At 56.2% G+C, this 22,131-nt stretch overlaps 5 protein-coding genes across 11 annotated transcripts in view; 1 reads left to right on the top strand and 4 right to left on the bottom strand.

Annotated features, from left to right (window-relative positions):
- The first annotated feature begins 335 nt into the window (after positions 1-335).
- Positions 336-2,734, top strand: RNF5 (ring finger protein 5). The gene is made up of 6 exons (XM_027525213.1): positions 336-577; positions 1,481-1,499; positions 1,594-1,706; positions 1,809-1,863; positions 1,941-2,058; positions 2,152-2,734. The coding sequence occupies exons 1-6, from the start codon at positions 438-440 to the stop codon at positions 2,247-2,249; spliced, it is 543 nt and encodes a 180-aa protein (XP_027381014.1). The 5' UTR covers positions 336-437; the 3' UTR covers positions 2,250-2,734.
- Positions 2,735-2,848: 114 nt separating this feature from the next.
- On the bottom strand, positions 2,849-6,458 carry AGER (advanced glycosylation end-product specific receptor). 5 transcript variants are annotated; one of them, XM_027524281.1, is made up of 11 exons: positions 5,897-6,458; positions 5,617-5,723; positions 5,292-5,484; positions 5,047-5,111; positions 4,638-4,725; positions 4,308-4,541; positions 4,086-4,216; positions 3,760-3,901; positions 3,487-3,513; positions 3,237-3,366; positions 2,849-3,113 (listed from the first exon to the last, which is right to left on the bottom strand). In XM_027524281.1, the coding sequence occupies exons 1-11, from the start codon at positions 5,946-5,948 to the stop codon at positions 3,014-3,016; spliced, it is 1,269 nt and encodes a 422-aa protein (XP_027380082.1). In that variant the 5' UTR covers positions 5,949-6,458; the 3' UTR covers positions 2,849-3,013. The 5 variants fall into 5 exon arrangements, with proteins under 5 accessions (XP_027380082.1, XP_027380083.1, XP_027380084.1 ...); XM_027524282.1 differs by having other exon boundaries at positions 4,326-4,541; XM_027524283.1 differs by having other exon boundaries at positions 4,347-4,541.
- On the bottom strand, positions 6,458-11,800 carry PBX2 (PBX homeobox 2). Of its 2 annotated transcripts, XM_027524279.1 has the most exons (9): positions 11,316-11,552; positions 10,311-10,384; positions 9,841-10,088; positions 9,550-9,740; positions 9,227-9,362; positions 8,973-9,126; positions 8,496-8,584; positions 8,288-8,374; positions 6,466-8,160 (listed from the first exon to the last, which is right to left on the bottom strand). In XM_027524279.1, the coding sequence occupies exons 1-9, from the start codon at positions 11,534-11,536 to the stop codon at positions 8,068-8,070; spliced, it is 1,293 nt and encodes a 430-aa protein (XP_027380080.1). In that variant the 5' UTR covers positions 11,537-11,552; the 3' UTR covers positions 6,466-8,067. The 2 variants fall into 2 exon arrangements, with proteins under 2 accessions (XP_027380081.1, XP_027380080.1); XM_027524280.1 differs by lacking the exon at positions 8,496-8,584 and having other exon boundaries at positions 6,458-8,160; positions 11,316-11,800.
- A 565-nt stretch (positions 11,801-12,365) lies between these two features.
- On the bottom strand, positions 12,366-14,268 carry GPSM3 (G protein signaling modulator 3). The gene is made up of 4 exons (XM_027524292.1): positions 14,106-14,268; positions 13,790-13,898; positions 13,381-13,580; positions 12,366-13,140 (listed from the first exon to the last, which is right to left on the bottom strand). The coding sequence occupies exons 1-4, from the start codon at positions 14,145-14,147 to the stop codon at positions 13,003-13,005; spliced, it is 489 nt and encodes a 162-aa protein (XP_027380093.1). The 5' UTR covers positions 14,148-14,268; the 3' UTR covers positions 12,366-13,002.
- Positions 12,366-22,131, bottom strand: part of NOTCH4 (notch 4) — a 28,372-nt gene continuing 18,606 nt past the window's right edge. Inside the window, exons 21-33 of one of the 2 annotated variants that reach the window (XM_027524290.1) lie at positions 21,304-21,827; positions 20,345-20,728; positions 20,071-20,246; positions 19,316-19,535; positions 19,044-19,125; positions 18,811-18,949; positions 18,017-18,312; positions 17,644-17,791; positions 17,017-17,114; positions 14,106-16,872; positions 13,790-13,898; positions 13,381-13,580; positions 12,366-13,140 (exon numbers count right to left, since the gene is read on the bottom strand). In XM_027524290.1, the coding sequence (XP_027380091.1) occupies positions 16,183-16,872; positions 17,017-17,114; positions 17,644-17,791; positions 18,017-18,312; positions 18,811-18,949; positions 19,044-19,125; positions 19,316-19,535; positions 20,071-20,246; positions 20,345-20,728; positions 21,304-21,827 (2,757 nt within the window). In that variant the 3' untranslated portion in view covers positions 12,366-13,140; positions 13,381-13,580; positions 13,790-13,898; positions 14,106-16,182. The remainder of the gene's footprint in view (positions 13,141-13,380; positions 13,581-13,789; positions 13,899-14,105; positions 16,873-17,016; positions 17,115-17,643; positions 17,792-18,016; positions 18,313-18,810; positions 18,950-19,043; positions 19,126-19,315; positions 19,536-20,070; positions 20,247-20,344; positions 20,729-21,303; positions 21,828-22,131) is intronic. The other variant, XM_027524291.1, reaches the window with a different exon arrangement.

Here is a 22,131-nt window from a genome sequence, read left to right as displayed (position 1 = left end):
CGGACGTTCTCTGAAAGAGGAAGTAAAAGAAAGACTGGGGCTTGTAGTGGGCGACGTCTAGGCAGTCTTGAGCCAATTGCTTCTGGTCTTTGGTTATGACTGGCAGTTACTCAGACGAATAAAGCCCGCCCTAGCTGGGTGACAGGACGTATGGAGTTGTTACCAATCCCGTGGCATCGTAGACTAACTGTGACTGTGTCAGCCTATAGTCATTGTGTAAGGGCGGAGCCGCGTAACCATCTTTCCGCCCCCCGCCTTTTGGACCAATCCTTCCTTCCGATTCTGTATGATTGGCAGGCACTCAGGCCAATAGTGATTAGAAAACTTTGAAGCCTGTCCAAAGACCGTGGGCCGGAGGAGGTTTCTCGTTTCTCGGGGCGTTTGTATGTGTGTTTCAGGGGACTAAGGGGTACGCGGGGGACGAAAGAGTACCGGCCATGGCAGCAGCGGAGGAGGAGGACGGGGGCCCCGAAGGGCCAAACCGCGAGCGGGGAGGGGCGGGCGCGACCTTCGAATGTAATATTTGTCTGGAGACTGCTCGGGAAGCTGTGGTCAGTGTGTGTGGCCACCTGTACTGGTGAGAATCTAAGGGGGCAAAAATAAGTGGGGCTCACATCTATCCTGGGGAGGTTGGGCTGGGGGTGCCACAGTCATACAGGCAATCGGAGGGCACATTTTCATAGGTGAGGCCTGAGTGGGGCTTCTTGCGTCTTTTGGGGTATGTGTGGGTGAGAGGGTCACGTCTGTATAGAGGAGACCCGTGGAAAGTCGTAGGAACTAGGCGCCAACTAGTGTGTTAAGAAGAAATGGGGCGCAGGAGGTGGGCACCGCACGTCTGTGCAGGTGAGACCCGAGCCACCTTACCTCTGGAAATTGAGGGGTCTTAGCTGTACAGTTGGGAACAGATTAGAGTGCAAGGTTAGGGGAGATCTAGAGAACGTGGGATCACATTCAGATGAGTTGTGTCAAGGGGTGGTATGAGAAACCTGCGGACAAGAGCACTGTGGAGGAGCGGCCCCCAAAGATTAAGGAATTGTGGAAGTAAGGTCTTTATTGAGCATAGGAGATAGGAAAAGTAGTGGGAGAAGGTAGGTGCTGGTAAAGGGGATTTGCTTGGGGAGTTATGGTGGCAAGAATGAGACGAGGGCTGAAAGGAGCTTGGAAAGGGGTGGTTGAAGAAAACTGGAAATTAAATTGAAAAGCAGAGAAGGAAGGGGTGAGGATTTGTATATGTATGGGATGTGGGGGGTGTGGCGGGGGAGAGGAGAGAGGTGAGGATTGAGCCTGTTGAGAATGGATGTAGCTTTGGAAGGTTAGAGAAGCAGGATGGCCAAATTGGCTGGCATGGTAGGAGTTGTGGAAAATATGAAAAGAAACAGCAGGTAATACCTGGTAACAGCGAGGTGGGACTCTGAGGTTGGGTAGGTATCTCTTTTGTGTTTGGTTTCAACTGGTTTGACCTTTCTTTTCCCCCTTGCAGTTGGCCCTGTCTTCATCAGGTGCGTACTCAGAGGAGATGAAGAGGGAAATGGGGAGGTCTGAGGAGCTGGAAGAACCCTTCTGTGTACTGGAAACCACATTTTTTTCCCCCAGTGGCTGGAGACACGGCCAGAGCGGCAAGAGTGCCCAGTGTGCAAAGCTGGGATCAGCAGAGAAAATGTTGTCCCTCTCTATGGGCGAGGGAGCCAGAAGCCCCAGGATCCCAGGTAAGAGAGGGGAGGTGGTACTGAAGGATAGTGGACACTTCTGTCGGGGGAGTGGGGTGGAGAAGAGGAGGGAATATTGATAGTCCCTCTCCTCTTCCTCAGATTGAAAACCCCACCCCGCCCCCAGGGCCAGCGACCCGCTCCGGAGAGCAGAGGGGTGAGTCTTGTCTGATTTGTATTCCTTCCTTGCCAAAGACTTGCCTCGTTCCCCACTGACCTTCTCCGCCTCCCTAGGGATTCCAGCCATTTGGCGATACTGGGGGCTTTCACTTCTCATTTGGTGTTGGTGCTTTTCCCTTTGGCTTTTTCACCACCGTCTTCAATACCCATGAACCGTTCCGTCGGGGTACAGGTAAGCGTCTGCCCTCAACTGCTACCAGCAAGTCCTCTGAATCCCCTGGCCTATGAGTGGATACTTCTTTCACAGCTCTCTTCTCTTCCACAGGTGTGGATCTGGGACAGGGTCACCCGGCCTCCAGCTGGCAGGACTCCCTCTTCCTGTTTCTCGCCATCTTCTTCTTTTTCTGGCTGCTCAGTATTTGAGCCGTGTCTCCTTCCTGCCCACCACCAGCCAGAGGAGAATCAGTATTGGGGGTCCCTGCTGACCCTTCCTTACTCCTGGACCCTCCCCCCCACAGGCCCTTCATTTCTGTTGGCTAAAGCCAACCCTGGCCACTTTCCACAAGGATGTGCGGAGGCAGAGTGACATCTGTGCATAGGCTGGGAGAACCTGTGCTCTGAACTGCTCCCTCAGTAGCGTCATAACTCTCAGCTCTGGGAGAGGAGGGTGGACTAAAGACAGTGTCTGTCTCTCCTCTCTCCTGATCCTTTGCTTTCCACCATATTTCTTGATTTGATGTTGAAAGGTGGGCAAGGCTTCCTCTGACTCTTCTCCCATGTTCCCCTTGATTTAATTTAATTTTTCTCTCCCCAGTGTCTAATGTGGGTCCTGACTCTCAAGTGCTTCCCTCCCCTCACTACCTCCTTTATGATAAATTCAATAAACATGGTAAGATGTATTCACTCTGCCTACCTTTGTCCGTCCCTCCTTCAGGACAGGAGCATCTGCTCCCCAGCTTGAGCAGATATTGGTGTGGTGTGGGGAAGCATGGGGGAGAGGGCATCACACAGCACACAACAGCAAATGTGGCAGGTGTTTACTCATCACTTTTTGTGGGAGGCTCTGGTTGTGGAAGAAAGTTTGGGAGACGTGGGCTGGAGATTATACAGAGGAGAACTGGCCTGGGGCCAGAACAGAGTGTGGGAAAAGAAAAGGGGCTGATGGATCGGGTCTGGCCGTGGGCTCCTCAAGGCCCTCCTGTGCTGCTCTCTGCCGCCTCGGGCTCCTCTGGCTGGTTCAGTTCCGCTCTCTCCTCCTCTTCCTCCTCCTGGTTTTCCGGGACCTTCCTGGGGAGGAGGATTGGGGAGAATTCTGCACATGGTTTCTAGCACGCCATCATTTCTTAACCCCACACCTCTGCTTCCTGCCTGGAAGTTCTCAGTCTGAGGTGTCTGGCTTCCTCCACTCACCTCTCCTGTCCTTTGCGTTGCCGCCTTCGATGCCACACGATGACCCCAATGAGCAGGGCGACTGTCCCCAGGCCTCCCAGGATCCCCAGGGTCAGGGCTAGGGTTTCCAGCCCCGGCCCTTCCACAGAGCCTGTATGGAGATGGGGATAACTGAGGGCATGGCCCCACCACTCATAGTTGTTTTCTGGTTGACCCCCTCAGTCCTGTTGAGGTCTGTCTGCTTCTCTTTGACTTTATCCAACCCCCTCACCTGCAGTCGTCCCCTCCTCGCCTGTTTCTGGAAAACAAAGAAGGGAAGGCTTCAGTTTGGAAGCGAGGTATTTAGTGGGAACCCCAGTGAGTCCCTTAAAGAGACAGGCTGTTCTCTTGGGTTGTGTCGGACAGAGGAGGCCTGGGTGTGGCTGCACTGAGGGAGGGGTAGGGTGGCTCTTGGGGACAGTGCTAGTGTAGGGTGGGGAACTGGGGCCTGCACTGTCCCTCAGCCAGCCTCAGGGTTGGCCTGGGATTCAGAGGAAGGTCTCACCGATGATGCTGACGCTGACAGCACGGCTCTCCTGGGGCCCATGGCTGGGATGGGTGGCCACACAACTGTAGGTTCCCTGGTCCTCAGGCCCTACCTCTGGGAGGAGCAGCATGGGGCCAGGGGGAAGGGGCAGGGGCCTGCCCTGGTGGGGGAAGGAGGGATAGGAGACTATTAAACCCCCTGTCCACACATCCCATACTTCTGTCCTCGCCTCCACATCCTCAGATACCCTTGTACCTCCTTGCCTGCCTCTCCATGAACCCCCTGCCCTCCGAATTGCCAATTATGTATCTTGCTACCTGCCAGCCCCCTCTCAGGTCACTCACATCCTTGATCCAGTGGATTTGAGGTGGGGGCTGGGCGGGGGCTTCACAGGTCAAGGTCACAGTACCACCAGGAGCTACTACTCCCCCTTCTGGCTCTACCACCAACTGGACTTCCTTCAGTGGCACAGCGTCTGGGGGTGGGAAGGCGATGGGGTTGAGAGTCCTACCTGTGTGTGGTCCCAGTGGCCACAGGCTGAACCCTTCCCTTCCTGAGGGTCATACATTCTGACATGTGCTCACCCACGTTGGGGCCCTCCCCACCTCGGCGCTCACTCCAGACCCTGAGCTGGATGGGGGCCGTGTGCAGGGCTCGGCGCCGGGGAAGGCCAGGGGTGAAGCTACAGGAGAAGGTGGGGTGGAGAGCTCCTCCCCGAGCTGGGGTCACCATCAGCTCCGAATGGAGCGTGAAAAGCCCTGTCTTTGGGTGTCTCTTGGTCTCTTCCTTCACTGACACTCCTGTGGTGGGGGGGAAGACAAGGTGAGACATTCCAGGGTGGGTGTGGGAGAGGGCTCAGAGAGAAGGCAGCTGGGAGGGGAGACGCTGGGACTCACCTTTGCCATCAGGAATCAGAGTTTTCCCATCCAAGAGCCAGTTAAGAGTCCCTGCAGGGTAGCCCCCCTCGGACACACATGTCCCCACCTGGGGAAAAATCAACTTCATCATCTCTGGAAATAAGAGAATCCAGTTGCTCAGATGGTAAAGAATCTGCCTGCAATGTGGAAGACCCGGGTTTGATTCCTAGGTCAGGAAGATCCCCTGAAGAAGGAACTGGCAAGCCACTCCAGTATTCTTGCCCTGAGTATCCCATGGATAGAGGAGCCTGGCGGGCTACAGTCCATGGGGTCACAAAGAGTCAGACACAACTGAGTGATACATACACACACACACACACACACACAGAGCTACACTCCCCTCCCATCCTCAGGACCCCTTTCCACGTCTCCCCTTTTCATCCTCTACCTTATTGGGGACACCAGCCATGAGTTCAGAGGCAGGATCAACAATTTCTGGCTTCCCAGGAATCTCTGAAGGAGGGAAAATTCCTATCAGAGGCCACAGCTTTGAAGATTCTCACACCCTGGGTGTGGGAATGGGGGCAGCTGAAGTCAAGTTCTCCCAGGCCAGGGCCAAGGAGTCAAGGGCTGGGGTCGAAGGCTTTTCCTTAGATGAGAGGTGGGTGGTGAAGAGGTCCTGGGAACCCTTACGATAGACTCGGACTCGGTAGTTAGACTTGGTCTCCTTTCCGCTCCGGCTCGTTGCCCGGCACCGGAAAGTCCCCTCATCCTGGATCCCAACAGCCGGCAGGAGGAGGGAGCCGTTGGGGAGGACCCGAGCCACGCTATCCCAGGGGTCTCCCTGGGGAGACAGGACTTTCCAAGCTTCTGTCCGGCCTGTGTTCTGGGGGCAGAGGAGAGGGGCCTCAACAGTGCAGGCCCTTTGGGAAAGGACTGATGAAGAAAGGAGGTGGGCAGGAGGGGGCGCGAATCTCACTGGCGTCCCCAGAAGTGGAGAGACAGGAGCCCCACTTACCAGTTTCCATTCCAGCTGCTGGGGTGGTTTCTTGGGGGCTCCCTTGCAGTTCAGCACCAGTGGCTTCCCGATCCGGGCTGTGATGTTTTGGTCCCCCATGACTGTCCCTGGGAGACAGCACCATGATGGAGGGCAGGGAGATGGCAGCTAGCAAGACTAGAACAGGGAGGATGAGGGAGACTGGAAAGCGGCACCCAGGTTCCTGCAAAGCTGGAGGGGAGATTTGGGGACAGGGCGGGGTGCCTTCTGCGGGGAGGGTTGTGGCAGGGGAGTGGCTCACCCCACAGACTGAGGACTAGCATCCAGGCTCTGACCACTGCCCCTGCTGCCATCCTGCTTCCTTCCCAGGCTCCTGGCTCTGTCTGCCCCTTGCTGCTGTGGCCACCACCCTAGGTGGGGCTTGTACCCTCTCCCCTGCCCCCATCTCCCCCGTCCTGTCTCGTCACAGGGAATGCTAGGAATTCAAATTCAAGAGTCCTTCAGGTACTAGGAGAAACAATTGTCACCCCACCCCAGGGCACTGCCAGCCTCTGGGCACAGTCACATCCATGGGGGGGTGGGGAGTGCATCTCCTAGGGTCTCTCACCCCTCAGGACCCCCAACCTATTCCACCAGTCCACTGAAGGCTACTGGATGACTAAGCAAGGTTGCCAGGCAACAGGGTTCAGGCCTGGCTGTTTCCCAGGAGGCGGGGGTGAAACCTGGGGCCTGGGTGGTGAGGGAAAGACTGGAAGACCTGGGTGGGGCGGGGATTGGGGAGCACCTATTTAGGGTTTTCTGAGAAAGAAAAAAATTTTTTTTCTGGGGTTTTTCATATTTTTTAAAAGAATTCTCAACTAAACCCAGGAAAAAAAGAAATTTCTTTATTTAAAACTGTGGTTGTTTTTTTTTTCTGTGAAACTACAAGTTTACAAGTGAGGAGAGAACTGCCCCCAGCCCATGCCTCCCACCCCCACCCATCACACTCCCAACCTGCCCCCCAATCCTGCCTGGATCTTTGACGGGAGGGGTTCCCCACTGTGACAGTCTTATAAATGCCTGAGGATGTTTGAGGGGTTCAGATGGTAGGGTTCAGGGCCCAGGGTTGGGGATGGAGATTTTACCTTCCCTCATAACCTGGCTCTTTGCAGCCTCTTTCCTCTCTCCCCCAACCCTCTTGATTTTGGACTGAGAAAAAAAGATACCTCATATCTGGGGAAACTGAGGGCAATACACACACAAACACCCCAACCCATATTTAACATATTTGGCAATAACCCCCTCCCCATTCTTCCTCCTCCAATCTTTAAATAATAGTTTAAAAAAAAAGGATTTTCGATGTGTCATTTGCTCACAATTACTGAGTCCAGCCCTGCCCAAGGGATGTAGGAAGAAGGGGGATAGGCCGACAGAGCAAGACCGACTGCCTCCATGCTCAGTGCAGCAGAAAGCTGCCCACATGAGCAAAGGACACCTAAGTGACTTTATAAGCAAAGGAGAATACCTAAGTGATTGTGTGTGTGTGTGTGGGGGGGGAAGCAGGCTTGATGCCCTGTTAAATGTTACTTCTCGATGGACAGGACTGGAGCCAGGCAGGCCTATTTGTTCCCCTTTCTCTTATCATGACCCCTTTGGCTATTACCCCTAATATGGGAAAGCAACTTAAAAAAAAAAAACAAAAACACATTATTTATAAAAACATCTACTTCCCCAAACTAAATTAAAAATTAAGAACCACCACCACCACCAACAAAAACTCCCAAAATAAGAATTAAAAAAACTACAGATGGAACCCCGGGATAATTTTTCTTTCCTTAAAAAAAAAAAATTCAACCCCAAAGCCCAGTCAACAATTCCCTAAAGTAGCAGAAACTCCCTCCGAGGTAGATATCTGAGTCAGACACTCTCGTCCACCGAGCGATTCTATTGGTTTAAGATGAGCTGCGTATGAGGTAATAAAAGCCGTCTGGAGGGGCAGGAGGTGGGGGGGGACAGGGGGCGTGGCCCATGTCCTCTGTCCAGAAGCCATGTCCCCATTTTTGGCATCTCTGGTTGGGCAGGGCTGGCGTCTCCACAGATCCCAGAGCAGATAAGTGGGGTGGGGGAGGTAAGAGTGGGGGAGCCCACAGAGAGACAGAGAGAGAGAAACAGAACAGTTGTTGGTGTGTTTATGAGAAAGGAGAGGAAAGATCTGAAAAATAGGGTGTGTGTGTTTCTGAGAGAGAGAAAGGGGGAGAAAAAAAAGAAAGAAAAAAGGGGTAGACAGACCCCACTCTCCCCTGAGGGGACCCCATCTTCCCTGCCATGTCGTCGGCACCCCCAGCACTGACAGAATCTGGCCGGGGAGGGGACGGCCCCATCTGGCCTTCTCTTGTCTTGTGCTTCTCCCGTGTTTGGGTCTTCTCCGGATGCCTGTGTCCTCTTCAAGAGTTGCCTTGTGAGCCCCCACCCCTGTGGCCCTGAGGGGCAAGATCAGTTGGAAGTGTCCGAATGAACGCTCCCTGGTCCCTCTGTCGGGGATGTCACTGAGGACGGGGTCACAGCCTCCTGCCAGCCGCCATTTGCCTGGGAAAAAAAGAGACAGACAGCTGGGGTGGGGCTTTGAGAAACCCAGCACAGGGGCCAGCGCTGCGAGGGAAAAGGCCTCCCCACCCCCATCCCCTGAGGAGAGGGGCTTCAGGGGCATACTCACCCTCATTTCCCGAGGGCTATACATCTGGCCTCCCCCGAGGTTATCCCCGTAGCCCCCTGGCCCCATTGAGTGTCGGAGTGATTCCACCTGCAGGCAACAGGGGAGGACACGACACAGTGAGAGGCCTTGGAAGAGAAGACTTTCATATCCAAAAGTAGGGGAACCGAGTTTGAAAAAGCCCTACTCAAGGCGCGATGGACCACCTGACCTGGGAGGCAGAGTAGGAATCTCCGTTGAGCCCGGGCATCCCCAGAAACATGTCACCGGATCCTGAGAGATTGAAAGAGCCACCAGAGCCTTGGGGGAGCAGAGGGGGAAGTAGGGAAGAGTGTAACAGAGCCTGTGATGGCAGATGGGAGACTCCCCACAGCTCTCAGTTTTCAGGAAGTGCCCTGGACTAGCTTGGTGGAGGCGTACCACCATACCCAAATTATCCACAAGACAACATGGCAACACTCAGAAGGAGCGGGCTGTTTCTGAGCCTCCCCTGGCCACTTACTGGAAGAAAGGCAGAAATAACTTCACTGGAGTGGCCTCAGCCCCCCGATATCCCCACCCATCTGACCAGCTTGGTTCCTCTCACCCCAGAAGGCCCCCTCTTTCTACTCTGATCCTGCCTAGACAAGAAGTGGGACAAAAGCAGGAAGCGTGCAGAACAGTCAGCCAGGGTGGCAGTGGGATCCACCTGCGGAGGAAGGGGGTGTCGGGGAGCTGGTGCGGCTGTGACCTCCCTGGGTGACCGACACGGCGGTCTTGACGGCATAAATGTTTGCCTCCTCCTGGAACTTTCCTATGTTTTTCTTATAGCGAATCCGCTTGTTGCCAAACCAGTTGGAGACCTGCGGGGTGGTGGGGTCAGAAAGCAGGGTCAGGTGGGAACCTATTCCTCTGTGAAAACCTTAGTTAGAGCTGTGTGCCCTCCAAACGCCTCCCCGGTACCTGAGAGACAGTGATTCCGCACTTCTTGGCAAGCTCCTCCTTAGCCTCCTCACTAGGGTATGGGTTACTCAGGTGGGAGTAGAAATACTCATTCAGAACCTCCGTGGCCTGTTTGCTGAAGTTACGGCGTTTCCGTCTATAGAAGAAAGAGGGGGTGATGAGGAGGGTGTTGGTGTCTTGGCCGGGCCATCCTGTCGATTCACTTCACAGGGCGCCAATGTCATGGAGCAGACTGTTGTGCTGTGCAACATGGAGGCCTGAGGCGTGGGGAAAAATGGGAAGGAGCTGAGTGCTGGGGGCCGGTTGGGGGCCCTGGGCCCCACCTGGCGTCCAGGAAGCGGGAACGTAGGATCATGACGGCCTCGCAGGTGCTCTGCTTGAGTTGCATCTGGATGGCGCTGAACTTCCGGTGGATGATGCTCACCATGCGCTCCATCTCCTTGGGTGCCACGGGCCGCGTGCGGCTCTGCTCCCTCAGCAGGTTCATGACGTGGGTTGTGAACTCGTTACACGCCTGCAGTGGGGGCCCGAGGCTTGGTGAGCAGGAGCCCTTTGGCCCTGGGCATCGCCCTTAACGGCCTCTCCCTCCACCCACTCTGGCTTCTTCTCCTCACCTGCTCATATTTCTCCAGCTCCGAGTGGTAAATGTGGCGGATCTGGGCAAGTTTGCTGCGATAGTCCGAGTGTTCGATGGAGTTGTCAGGGGACACTCCGCCCCCGGAGGCTGCAGCTGCTGCCGCTGCAGCCGCTGAGCCACCCCCTTTCTCAGGCCCAGCCACACCCTCTGCCAGAAGCATGTTGTCCAAGCGCATCAGCTGTGGATCCACAGGCTCCTCCTCTTGGGAGCTTCGAATGCTGAGGCCTAGCGTGCAGGCGAGTGGACTTAGGGACCCCACACCCCAGCTCTCAGCCCTCCTGGAGACCCAAGTCTCCAGGTGTGGGTTCCCACCCAAGCCCCCCTTAGCAATCTTCCTGACCCACACTTTCCTCAGAGCCCCAAGTTGTCAAACTCTTAGCCTAAGTTCCACAGGGAACCAGGGTTCTGTCCCCAGAGTTGAGGAATCGGAGGAGGGAACTCACGTACCAGTTTTCTCCTTGATTTCACACAGGACGCTAAAGAGAGCAGGCTTCATGCGGTGGCAGTTTAGGGCGTGTTTCCTTGGGGAACGGGAGAGAAAAGTTGAGAGGCTATGGAATTGCCAAGGGGGAAAAACAACCACAGGACGACACACCCACAAGGGTAAGAGAGGGGAGCTTGGGAATAGGGAGGTGGTGGGTCAATCTGTGGCAAGAAAAAGCAAGGCTGGGGGCCGAATGAAGTCTGGGGGGTTCTTAGGAAGAGTTCAGCTTCCATGCAGAGACAAGGTGAAGCTGCCCGGCTTTGGCTGGAAGGAGGGAAGGTGCCGCGAGCTAAAGGCACCATGGCCAGGTGGGGACTGTGGGAGACGGTCTAGAAAGGTACAGAAGAGGATGTGGGAATGACTGCAGAAATAAGAGTGACTAGGTAGATTTCAGAGGAAGACAGGAGGAGGCCGAGGAGAAGGAGGAGGAGATCAGAGTTTGAGGTGCCCGAGGGGGTGAGGGGTGCTGAGCTGAAGTGGGGAGTTCAGTATAGAGATGTGTGAAGGGTCCTGGGACTGAGCAGGGCTCCTAGTGTCCACTGAGCAGGGGCGAAGGGTGCCCGAGGACCTAGGAGGCTAGGCCCTGGGTGGAGAGAAATGGTCGGAGCCCTGGGGAGGGGTCTGGAGAGCCCTAGGAAGAGGGTGGGCTGGAGAGTTAGGGGAGCAGACAGCACAGCAGGTTTTCAGTCTGGGAGTCAGAAGGGGTCTCTGGAGATGGAAGGATGTGGGGTGGTTAGGGAGAGGTGGGGGGGTAAGACCACCTAGGGTTCCCCTTTTCTAAGGTTTCAGGGACTGGGGGGTGAAGGGAGGTTTGAGAGGGATCACTTATCTTGGGGCTCCCGGGAGTAAGGAGAGGAGAGCTGTAGTATCCTGGGGAGGGTCCTGAGTTGGGGGCTTCCAGAAGGTTCAGAGCTTGTGAACCGGGCTTCTGCTGGGTCTGTGTGGGGTCCCGGGTTGGGGGCACTCACTTGGCCTGGGCCTCATCCAGGCTCTGGTCGGTGATGGTCATTATCTGCTGCAGAATGTCCCCGATGTCTTGCTTCCCTCGGCCTCCCGGGACCCCCCCGCTACCCCCACCGGGGTCTCCGCCACCGGGAGGTTCGCCAGGGCCCCCAGGCTCCCCACCCACCAATCCAAGGGCCCCCCGGCCCCCGCCTGGAGGGGGCGGCCCCAGCAGCCGCTCGTCCATAGTTGGGGGGGGCCCTGAGGCCCCCTCCCTGCTCCGCCCCTCCCCCGCGCCTGGTTACTTCCCCCCCAAACTCGCTGGGGCCGCTGCTCCCTCCGCCCCAACCCCCGCCCGTCTCTCCGGCTCCCGGCTCTCCCGGGGGTTCACCCCGGCCCTGAAGGGAGACCTGGGGTACCGTCTGGGCCCCCACAGGAGACCCCGGCCCCCGGCGGCGGAGAAAATGGAGCCGGAGAGAGAGAGGAGGCCCAAGCGGGGGTGTGTGTGAGAGAGAGAGGGAGGAGGGAGGAGGGAGGAGGGGGGAGCGAGGGAGGGAGGTTGGGGGAGGGGAGCCGGGGAGGAAGAGGAGGGGAGAAGGGAGGAGGAACAGGGAGGAGCTGGGGGCGGAGAGAGACGCACAGAAACAGAGGAACTGAGACCGAGTGGAGGAGGGGACGAGGGCGGAGACTAGCCCGTGGGGAAAATAAGGGAAGGGCCCAGGGGCTGGACTTCTGTGGCCTTGAAGCGGGGGCGTGTTGGAGGCTGGGGGTCCTTCTACCCGGGTTCTAAATCCGGGATCAAGCTGATGAGGACCCTGGCCGCTGGAATGCCTGGGTTCACAGACAGCTTAGTTCATATTTCTTATCCTAATGACTCCCCTCCCTGTTCTACTTAATTAAAACCAGGAGAGGGGGGCTGGGGGGGATAATTAGGGAGGTCTCCAGCCGCTGCTTAATGAGCCAGTAATTAACCAGCCAGGGAGGGGAGCTGGCCTCTGGCCAGACTCGGGAGAGCGGGCAGCCTCCGGCCTCACCTTCCTACCCTCCACCCGGCCACCCCAGACACCAGTCTTGAGTCCAGAGGGGGATCACATTTATTCATATAACCAAACATCAGACAGTTCAGAACAGCAGTGGGGAGGGAGGGTGGGCAGGGCTAAATGTCCTTTCACAGCCTGTAGGCCCCTCAGTCCTGGGGCTAGGGGGTGCGGGTGATGGAGATGTGAGAATGGTCTTTATGTCTTTGCCGGGCCCTCTCTTCCTTTCTTCTTATTGGGAAGGAGGGTGGAATTCCCAGGTCAAAACCTTGGGAGATTTGCTGTTCTTTGGGAGATGGAGGACAGAGCCCTGAGATCCCACCTGGTAGCTTGACTACTGGGGTTGTCCCCACAGCTCAAGACGGAGACTCTCAGGCACTCCCTGAGATCAGAAGAGAGGGTGAGGTGTCCCACTGAGGCTGGGATCCTCTCATAGCCTCATAACACACTTGGTTATGGCGGGAGTTATTATCCATCCTACCTTGGCTATTCCTAGGCTTTGAGACTTTCACCTGCTCCACTTCCCAGGAAAGGTGGATGAGGGTGATGAATATTGAGATTTATGCTGGGTCTTCCAGTCTCTGGTGCTCCTCCCTGGCAGGGGTGAGGGCATGCAGTGGGGCTGCCCAGCTTTTGAGCCCCAGGAATGCAGAGGGGCTGGTGGGGGGCTCAAGTCTCAGCAGGTGTGTGTGGGGGGCCGGGACCTTTGCTCCTCCATTCGACCCCCACCCTGAACTCTCAGCAGCAACTCCAGGAGCTCCTGCCCCCCTGGGGGTAGGGGAGGCTCTGACCGCTGGGCTTCCATCCGCTGGCACTGGAGGAGTGGAGGAAGGGGAGGTTGATGGTGAGGTTTTAAGAGGAGCAGACCTTGAAAGGAGCCAGGGCTGGTGTGAGGGGCATAGAGGACACCAGTGATGTGGGGATAGGGAGAGTAGGACCTGGCGAGGGGGAAGATGCCTGGGGAGAATGAGCGGTAGGACCCAAGAGAGAAAAGGGGCCAGAACCAAGAAGCCTGGATCTTGCCTTCTGCGGGGAGGGGTGGGGATTGTCTCACCTGGTGACTGAGGATGGTGCTGTAGAGCTGTTCTCTGTCCTCAAGAGGCCGGGGCAGGGCTCGACCTAGGCTTAGGGGGTTCTTGGGGGGATGGAAGGTGGCTCTCTGCTCCTCTAGGCGGCGGGACTGGGCCTCTGCCACCAGGTCCAGAAGGAGCTCGGTCTGCAGGGAGAGCAGGGAGGCCGAGCGGGGCCCCAGGGCTGGGGAGAGGAGGCATGGGCTCAGATCCAGAGAGGTTGGCAAAAGGAGTGGTGGGTGTGTGTGTGTTGGGGGTGTCAGGGCTACCAGGGTGTGATGGAGAGTTGGAGGGGGTGGGGAGAGAGCCCCTGATGGAGTGGGCCTTGGTAATAGGATCAGGAAAGAAGTGGGTACCAGGTTAGGGAGCTCCCCAGAGCGGGGCTGGGGGTACCTGTAGGGCGAGTCCCTGGAGGAGGAGGGGACGGAGGGGCAGACCTCCAAGGCCGAGTGCTGGAGCTCGCGGGGGGCCAGCCATGCTCATCCTGATGGGGACCCTGATGCTGAGAGACATCCGTTCCGGTCAAGTAGGGGTGGGGTGGGCAGAGGGCTAGGCCAGCAGCCCATTTCCTCTCTGTGTCTCTGTTCCTGCCTCAGTATGCCCAAACCCATCCAAGTCCCCTGAGTACACCATTACTCAGTCTCTGCCCCAGGTCCTCTCACCTCTCTCTCCCCCAGTGTCAGCCTCCCCAACCCGGTGCCGAGCTCACCTGCTCACCATCCTCTTCTTCCTGGGGTCTCTCAGCCTCCATACCCTGGAGGGGAGAAACCGATGGGGGAGGGGGTAGCTGGGATTTGGGAGGAGGACCGGAACCCTGAGTTCCTGAGGGGAGTAGGGGCCGAAAGGGGTGGGGGTGAGCCGGGGGCTGGATGCCTGGGTACTGAGCAGGAAGCTGGGTTCCTGGTCAGCCCCCCCACGGGCCCCGCCCATCCCTGTCAACTTCCTCCAGTTCTCTTTTCCCACCCAAACTGCTGGCTTGACTTCTCTTGCCCCAGGGGAGCAGAGAGACTGGGAAAAGCTCCTCCAGCTGCAGTAGTGGTGGGGGTTCAGAATGGGAAAGGATTTTTGGCTTTCCCATCTCCAGAGCCTCAGTAGCCCCCTAAACCCCAGCTGTGTTCCCTCCACCCCCCTCCTCCCCTTCACTTCTGTCAACACAGGAACTAGCTACAAAGGAAGTGGTTTCACTCTTCAGAATCCCCCCCCCAATCCCCCCACCCCCAACCCCAGGTGCCTTCTCTAAGAAGGACCCACTGCCTGCTTCCCAGCTTCCCTGACTTCCTGGGATGGGGAGGAGCATGTTTCCAGTGGGAAGACAGATCCAAGGATGCCAGGTCCTCAAACATACATACATTCCTAGCACTGTGTTCAAATATGGGTTGAGTACTTACCATTGCCCTATAGGTGCTTACAGTCTATTCAGGGCACAAAATAAGCACCAAATGTAAGCCACGAAGGGAAAGCTTTCCTCTCATCATGAAATGGAAAAGGGAGAGGACCACAACCTGACTTGGGCTTTGATCAATGCTGGTCAGACTGGCTGGCACCAAAGTGGGAAACAGGACAGACAGAGACGTTTGGGACCTCTTAATGGCAACCTGTCACATTAGCTGAGTGACTTACAGCATGACATATGATGAAGAGATCAGGTTCTGCCGCTTAATGCCTTGCAATCTTGGCAAATACAATCTCCGTGCCTCAGATTCTCAAAGAGTAAAAAGGAGTTTTTCTTTTTCCCCCCATTTATACTGTTGATATGAGGATCAAATGTAATAAAGCATTTGTCCTGTAGTGAATGCTCAATAAATGGTGGTTATTATTAGTTTTCAAAATGCTTCATGCCTGCGTGTTTCAGGTCCATCGCCATGAAAGAGGCATAACCATATTGCTGAATTGTAGTTAAAGTTTGATGCTCTCTCCATCTCCCTCTACTTGAGGCCTCAGGAATCAGATCTAAGTGGCTATAACAAAATGCCCTTCAAAGAGGGATGAAGGGTATGCATGGTTTAGTGTGTGTGGTTTCTCACTGGATTACTAGAGACTTCAGATGATTCCTTAAACTAACATAGGACCCCAAGTCTTATTCTTGCTCTTAAAACTATACTCAAAGCTTCCATCCACATATTGAACCTAGGGCACAAAAATTCTGAAAACATGATGCAGTCAATTTCATATTTTTTCCATTCCCCAACCCTTCCAAAAGACTGTAACACTTCAAATCATCTTTATTATGGGGTGACAGACTTGGTGTTCTTAGAGATAGTGGTGGCTAGAAGGGTGGCACTTCATCCCTGCAATAGTTTGGGGGTAGGGTGTGGTGGGAGAATGCAAGGAATCATCAGTTGGCGTAACCCTTGGCCCTGTCTTCAGCGCCTACACAGTGCCAGGCACACAGTAGGCGCTCAATAAATATGTCAGCCGTTTGCGGGTATTGGGGATTTCAGGCGATAGAGGCTCCCTTTGGGAACAATATACAGAAAAGAACATCTCACATTCTGTCAGTTTGCAGTTCTTGGTTCAAGGGTACTTCCTGTTACCCCTCATCCTTCTTTTCTGAGAGAGGCTGGCCATCTCATCAGGGTGCTTCATCCCAGTACCCTGAACCCTCTTTCCAGGGCTGCAGTTTCCCCCACGTGGAGGACGATGTGATGTACATCATTCTGGGAGGGACACTACACTCTTGATCTCTCACTTTCGAGGCACAAGGATCTTAAAACCTAGAGGCCTTCCAGACTGCTTGTTATTTAATGAGTACCCACTTTTAGAATCCCTCCCTGAAATGTGGCCTTTTATTTTTGACCCTCGCCTCCTGCATTTAAGGGTATTACTTGGTGGGCTGGGGGACCCCAGGCAACTTGAGGGGATCCCCGCTCAGGGGACGGTGTTAGGCAAGGAGGCGGGATTGGCGTGTTGGAAGCGGGGCCGCAGGCTCCCAGGGGCACCCAGTCGCAGGGCCAGTCAACAGTTGCAGCCACGCCCCCGCTCCCGGCCGAGACCCCGGGTCTTCCTCGCACCATTGCAGGGTTGGGCCGAGGCCCGCGCATGCCTGCTGAGAACCTACGGCCGCGGAGGGGCGGGCCTTCTCCTGTTCCTTTCGATAGGCTCCGGCAGTGCGAGTAGGCCCCGCCCCCGTGCGCGGCCAAGTCTACGGACAAAGTCCGGGCTTGCGGACGGGCTCCGGCTGACAGCGTCCGGCAGCGCGGCACAGCCCCGCCCCCACGCGGGGGCACGCTTCCGGACGCGGTCCGCGCGCGCTGGAAGGCGCCGGCGCCGCGGCCCGGCGTGGGTTTGTGACGCGCCTCCGGTGGCCCCGCCCCTTCCAGCAGCGTCAGCAGATCCCAGTGGTTGCGCTGACGGGCGACGTCTCCGGGTGTTAAGCCGGCCTGGTCCCGTAGTCCTTGGGCGGCTCCCAGCCCCAGCAGCAGCTGAGCTACCTCCATCGCCCCTTCTCGGGCCGCCAGGAACAGCGGCGTCTGCTCCTGCGCGGGAGGAAACAGCGAAGGGCGAGGTCAGGGAAGGCCACGCCCGCAGGACAGGCCCTCCTTCTTGACCGCTGCCCCGCCCCCTCAGGGTTTTCGCAGTTCACCTCTCCCGCTCCCAGTTTGTTAGGGGCCCCATCTAACCCTGCCATCCTGTGCGTCTTTATCGGCTCCCGCCTGGAGAAGGGAGCGGGCGGCCCGGGCGTTGTTCACGGCGGCGGCCCAGTGCAGCGCTGTTTTTCCTAGGGGACCACGTGAGAGGTAGTTACCGCGAGGCTAGGGGCCAGACGCCTGGGTTCCTGTTTCCCACGGGTTCTGGTCTTGGGGGAAGGGCTGTTCCGCCCGCCGGGTCCCTCTGAGGCGGAAGCGTTGTCCGGGTGACCGTCGGCCTGCAGGAAGCGTTGCCCCTGGTGACGTCACCGGCGCGCGGGAGGGACAATAGGGCATTGTTCTGGGGTCTATGGGACCGGCAGGCCGCGTCCCTCCCACGAGACCCCTCTCCGTTTTCACAGACACTCTTCCTCCATCCTAGTTCCCGGTGGGCAAGGGCAGCGTGTGTGTGTGTGTGTTTGAGGATGCTGAGGGCAGACTCAAGTGCTTCCTGCTGCTACTGCTCCGCAGATTTACCACCTTCACAGCAGGGTGGGAGGGAATGTCCCAGCTTCCGGTTGGTTCCTCTGCTGCCCCCACCCCCCCATTTTTTAGATCTTACCTCACACCCCATTTGCTCAGTTTCTCTATAGCACAACATCAACTTCTCCAGATCCATACCCCATTTGTCTCTGGCCCCCACATCTGCTTGGGCTGCAATCAGTTCTTCAACCAGGTCTTCGACAGCCAGCCTGGCGGCCAGCATCAGGGCTGTGGTCCCATCCTCTGTCCGTGCATCCACTGCAGTCTGTCTGCTGCGGAGTAAGAGCTGGAGGGGCCAGAGAGGACCAGTGACTGCTGGTATATCTGGACTGTTAGCTAAGGCCCCTTGCACTGCTAACCCACCTCCCAATCCATATTCAGTCTTCTGTTCTTGTTTCTCTGTCAGTCCCCAATCATCACCTTCCTCTTTGCCAAACCCTGGAGAAGGCTTTTGCCCAGCCTTACTTGCAAGTTTGCCCAGTGTCCTTTAGCAACCCCAGTGTGCACTGACCTGGCAAACCTCCCTAGCATCAGCAGCCACAGCCGTGTGAAGCGGGGTGCGCCCTGCCCGGTCTGGCTGGTTGGGGTTTGCTCCAGCCTCGAGGAGGCGGCGGGCAGCGGTTGGCCGGGAGAATCGAGCAGCCAGGTGCAGGGGTGTCTCCCCAGTGCCCACAGTGTGAACCTGGGGACAGGCCCCTCCCTCCAGCAGAGGTTCCCAGGGCTCAGGACTTCCCAGCCATGTCTCCTGGTAGGTCCGGGACTCCACGCCCCCACAGCAGACTGCTGACATCAGGGGTGTCACCCCATCTGTGGATGAGACATGAGACATGGGGGACAACTGGGAAAGTGGGAGAACATGGAGGCCTAGGGAGAATCACGGCCTGAGGTGTCAAGAAGCCGAGCTTGGGATCTTGATTTTTGTGTGGCTTGTGTCAGTGACTTTCTGTTTTACTCTGGGCTTCAGTTTCCTCCTCTGTAAAAAGGAAGTGTCAGGCCTTAATACTTTAACATTTTAGAGCAGTGATTCTCAAACTTGAGCCCTGGTTCAGACTCACCTACAGGGCTTGTTAAAACACAGATTCCCTGGTATTTTGAATTTGAGTCAGAAGCTCTGGAGTGGAACCTGAGAATTAATATTTCTAACAATTTCCCTGGTGATGCTGCTGCTTCTGTCCTGGGACCACACTTTGTTCTGAAGCACTTACTCTGGTATTAGTTTATCCAGTTCAGATATCAAAGGACTTTGTGATTCTAAAAGGGGTCAAAGGGAGTTTTCATTTTCTTGGTTTAGGATGACTCACGTACCAGGTCCCTGGGTGTCCACGTCAGGGACATCCATCTCAGAATCCTGGGGAGGAGTCAGCATGGCTGCCTGGGGGAGCTCTTGGCAGTCACTGCTCAGAGACCAGAGCTGGCACTTGGGGGGTGAGGCCATTTCTTCAGCCTTGGGGATCAGAACAAGGGTCAGTGAAGGCAGGGTGACTTGTCCCTTCAACCCCTCCATCACTTTAGGACCATTCTTGCCCCAGTGCTTTCACCTGGCCCACCTCCTCTCCTTCCTTGGGGACTGAGCACATCACAACACCATCCTCATCCATGTCTGCCTCTGCTTTCAGTGCCCTGGAAGGGGGTGGGTGGGGAGAGGACCTTCAGGGCCCCAGAGATTCCCAGCAGCCTTCCCATTTCTCTCCCCTTCCTGTCCCTTCCTGTGTCTTCAGCTTCTGCAATAGCATCTCTTGTTGCTTCTGATCACCAATATCTCCACGGGAAAGAGTCCCCTCCCTGAGCCCCAGTTCTTTCTCACTCTCACTTGAGGCCGATGCTGTCCTCGCCCAGCGGGGGTCGACGTCGGCGGGAAACTGGCTGAGTCCGGGGCCTGCGAGTGAACCCAGGGGGCAGCCAGAGGGCCCCATGCTCTCGGCGCTTGCGACGGATGAGCTGGAGGACGAGAAGAGCCCCGAGGGCTAGGAGAAGGACCCCGACCACTGGGGAGCACAGTACAGGCCAGGGAAGCTGGTTGGCGGAGGGCTCTGGTGGAAGAGACACAGAAAAAGAGGCCATGCCTGGTGAGGCTGGGTACTCTGGTGAGACCTTTGAGCAAGTTCAGATGCCTTTTTTTGCCTCAGTTTCCTCAACTGTAAAATAGGAGTAATAATAGTACTTGCCTCATAGGGTTTGTTGGGAGGATTAAATAATACTATAAAATGCTTAGAGCAAGGCCTGGCACATAGTAAGTGGCATATAAGAGTTGTTATTCTTCCATAATGCTATGAACTGTTTGATTTGCAGATGATTGGATAACTCTTGGCTTATTAGAGAGAATAGGCCAGAACTCAAGGTTTGTGGGCGGTCTATGATAGAGGTTAGGATAAAAGACTCAGGGAGATGGAGCTTGCAGAGCAAATGGGTTGTGAGGAGATATACTTAGAGAAGAAGGTTAACAAGGGTAAGTCTCCACAAACAACATTTGGGGTCTCAGTGCTTCTGTTTCATTTGACTTCGTTGAGGTTGCTGGCATGAAAGCTGGCCCGGGAACAAAATTGGGGAAATGACGGGATCACCTACCGGTGCCTGCACGAGGGTGGGCAGCCAGCAGGGGTCCTGGCAGTAGGGGTTCCAGGGCCCCCACTGCAGCCATTGCAGCAAGGAAGCGGAGTAGGAGCCCAGGGTCCCAGGGGCAGCGGGATGCAGGGCGCTCGGGGCCACAGTGGGACAAGTCCACACCCATCACCACCACAAACCTGTGAGGAAGAGACCCCTGGGTTAGTCCCTGGCTTCCCTCTGCCAGTTAAAGAACTGATGTCTTTCCTCCCCCACCCCGCCCCGCCGTTGTCCTTACCCAGTGCTCAGGGAATCTGTCTCCTTGCCTGTAGGCTCTGTTTGGGGGGCTGCTCTCTCCTGCTGAGAGGGGTCTGGGGTTCCTCCTAGCTCCTCTTCTGCTTGGGCTCCAGGATAGGGGTACACCATGTCCTTGCCTTCACTGTCCTTCCTCACCCAGAGCCCTACCCTCAGAGTCAGGGACAGCACCCGGGCCAGGGCGAGCAGCTGCTGGTCCAGGGTTGAGGGGCTCAGCACCACCAACAAGGCCAGGGAGGGCCCCCACTCTGAATTTCCATCTTCCGGCCTGCAGTCTCCCCCGTCCCAGCCACATTCTGCCGTGTTGCAGCCCTTCTCGCAGTGTCCATTGTGGAAGTGATCGCGGCAGTACTGGTCATAGGCTGGACTGTGGGGTGAGGAGATGGCGGCTCAGGACCCTAAAGAAACTGGATTCCCTCGTCCCAGAAAGGATTCCTGATACTCTACAGACTCTAGGGCTCTGTTTTGCTTAGTGGGGGCAGTTCTGGAGTAGTGGGTTTACTCCCTGGACGGTAGCTAGTCCAGACACCCTAATGTCTACTGACCTTTGTTTCCTAACACTGTCCCCTCTCTACCCTCCCCAACTCCTGGCTCCCTAAAAGGGAGCCCTTTTCCCTCAGGGATGCTGGTTGCTAGGGGAGATTCTCCATGGCAACAGGAGTTGCCTGGCTTGAGGCCAGGGTTCCCATGATACTCAGAGGGTAGCCCAGACAGGCAGTGCCCTCTTTCTTGGTCCCCACGTTAAATATTCATGCTGCCTCATTCCCTTGGGTTGGAGTCTAGTGTCTTCTATCCCTATTTAGCGATGATGATTAGAGTGGAAGCTCCCTGGAGCATGAGGCTATGGTCACACTGTAACTCAGACTCTTCTGTGTCCTTCTGTCTTCATCCTGCCTCCCCCACCACCCCCTGCCCATCATCCCAAATCAGTTTCAGGCTCACATGCAGGCTGGAGGAGTCTCACAGTCGTAGCCATCAAACAAACACTCTTCAGAGTCACACTGTGGGTGGCACTGCCCATCCCGGAAAAGAAGCCAGCACCGGGAGTGGGAGGGGCAGCCCTTCCAGGGGTCTGGGACCCCCAGGGAGCAGTCCCCCCCATCCCAGTTTCCTCCTGGGCCACTGCAGCCAGCATCACAGGCCCCATCTCCACTTCTGCCCTCGCATCCCTTGACTCCGGGCCTCTGACACCGGGGCCCTGGAGAGCTGGCAGGGCAGGAACAGCGAAAGCCTGGGCCCCCCAGCCCGGGGGTCTCTGAGCAGCTGCCATTGTTTAGGCATGGAGAAGGAGGGCCACAGCCTGAAGGAGCTGGTGGGGTCAGGCAATCCGGACCCCCATAACCATTGAGGCAGGCGCAGCGGGGTGGGAGTCCAGGCTTGGGGGAGGGCAGACACAGGCCACCATGGTGGCAGTGATGGAGACCACAGGAGGGGGCTCTGTGGCTGCAGGTGGGGCCTTCAAAACCCTGTGGAAAAATGTAATTTGTAACAACAATGAAGGGGAAAACAGTTATAAAGGGGAAAAAAGTGTAATTTGTAACAATAGTAAAGGGGAAAATGTAATTTTGGAGTTAAGTTCACCGGTGTTATCTTTTAAAGAAAATAAAGGAAGGCTATGCATAAACTAATATTAATTTGTATTTTACTGTACCATGAACCAAGGTTTAAGATTAACCTAGGGCTTCCTTCATAGCTCAGTTGGTTAAGAATCTGCCTGCAATGCTGCAGACCCCAGTTCAATTCCTGAGTCGGGAAGATCCGCTGGAGAAG

The sequence above is a fragment of the Bos indicus x Bos taurus genome, chromosome 23 (assembly GCF_003369695.1).
Source record: "Bos indicus x Bos taurus breed Angus x Brahman F1 hybrid chromosome 23, Bos_hybrid_MaternalHap_v2.0, whole genome shotgun sequence".
Lineage (NCBI taxonomy): Eukaryota > Metazoa > Chordata > Mammalia > Artiodactyla > Bovidae > Bos > Bos indicus x Bos taurus.
Note: the sequence above shows the minus strand (reverse complement) of the source record. Positions and strands in the feature narration are given on the sequence as shown.

Excerpts from the sequence above, each read along its gene's own strand:
- RNF5 (XM_027525213.1), top strand. The coding sequence starts at position 438 with ATGGCAGCAGCGGAGGAGGAGGACGGGGGCCCCGAAGGGCCAAACCGC. Across the intron at positions 1,707-1,808 it reads CAGAAGCCCCAGGATCCCAG|ATTGAAAACCCCACCCCGCC; the intron begins GTAAGAGAGGGG and ends CCTCTTCCTCAG. Across the intron at positions 1,864-1,940 it reads CCGCTCCGGAGAGCAGAGGG|GGATTCCAGCCATTTGGCGA; the intron begins GTGAGTCTTGTC and ends CCGCCTCCCTAG.
- PBX2 (XM_027524279.1), bottom strand. The coding sequence starts at position 11,536 with ATGGACGAGCGGCTGCTGGGGCCGCCCCCTCCAGGCGGGGGCCGGGGG. Across the intron at positions 10,385-11,315 it reads CTGGATGAGGCCCAGGCCAA|GAAACACGCCCTAAACTGCC; the intron begins GTGAGTGCCCCC and ends CCGTTCCCCAAG. Across the intron at positions 10,089-10,310 it reads TGAAATCAAGGAGAAAACTG|GCCTCAGCATTCGAAGCTCC; the intron begins GTACGTGAGTTC and ends CCTGCACGCTAG.
- AGER (XM_027524281.1), bottom strand. The coding sequence starts at position 5,948 with ATGGCAGCAGGGGCAGTGGTCAGAGCCTGGATGCTAGTCCTCAGTCTG. Across the intron at positions 4,542-4,637 it reads TCTGATTCCTGATGGCAAAG|GAGTGTCAGTGAAGGAAGAG; the intron begins GTGAGTCCCAGC and ends CCCCCACCACAG. Across the intron at positions 4,217-4,307 it reads GGGTGAGCACATGTCAGAAT|ACGCTGTGCCACTGAAGGAA; the intron begins GTATGACCCTCA and ends TCCCACCCCCAG.
- GPSM3 (XM_027524292.1), bottom strand. The coding sequence starts at position 14,147 with ATGGAGGCTGAGAGACCCCAGGAAGAAGAGGATGGTGAGCAG. Across the intron at positions 13,899-14,105 it reads AAGAAGAGGATGGTGAGCAG|CATCAGGGTCCCCATCAGGA; the intron begins GTGAGCTCGGCA and ends GATGTCTCTCAG. Across the intron at positions 13,581-13,789 it reads TCCAGGGACTCGCCCTACAG|CCCTGGGGCCCCGCTCGGCC; the intron begins GTACCCCCAGCC and ends TCCTCTCCCCAG.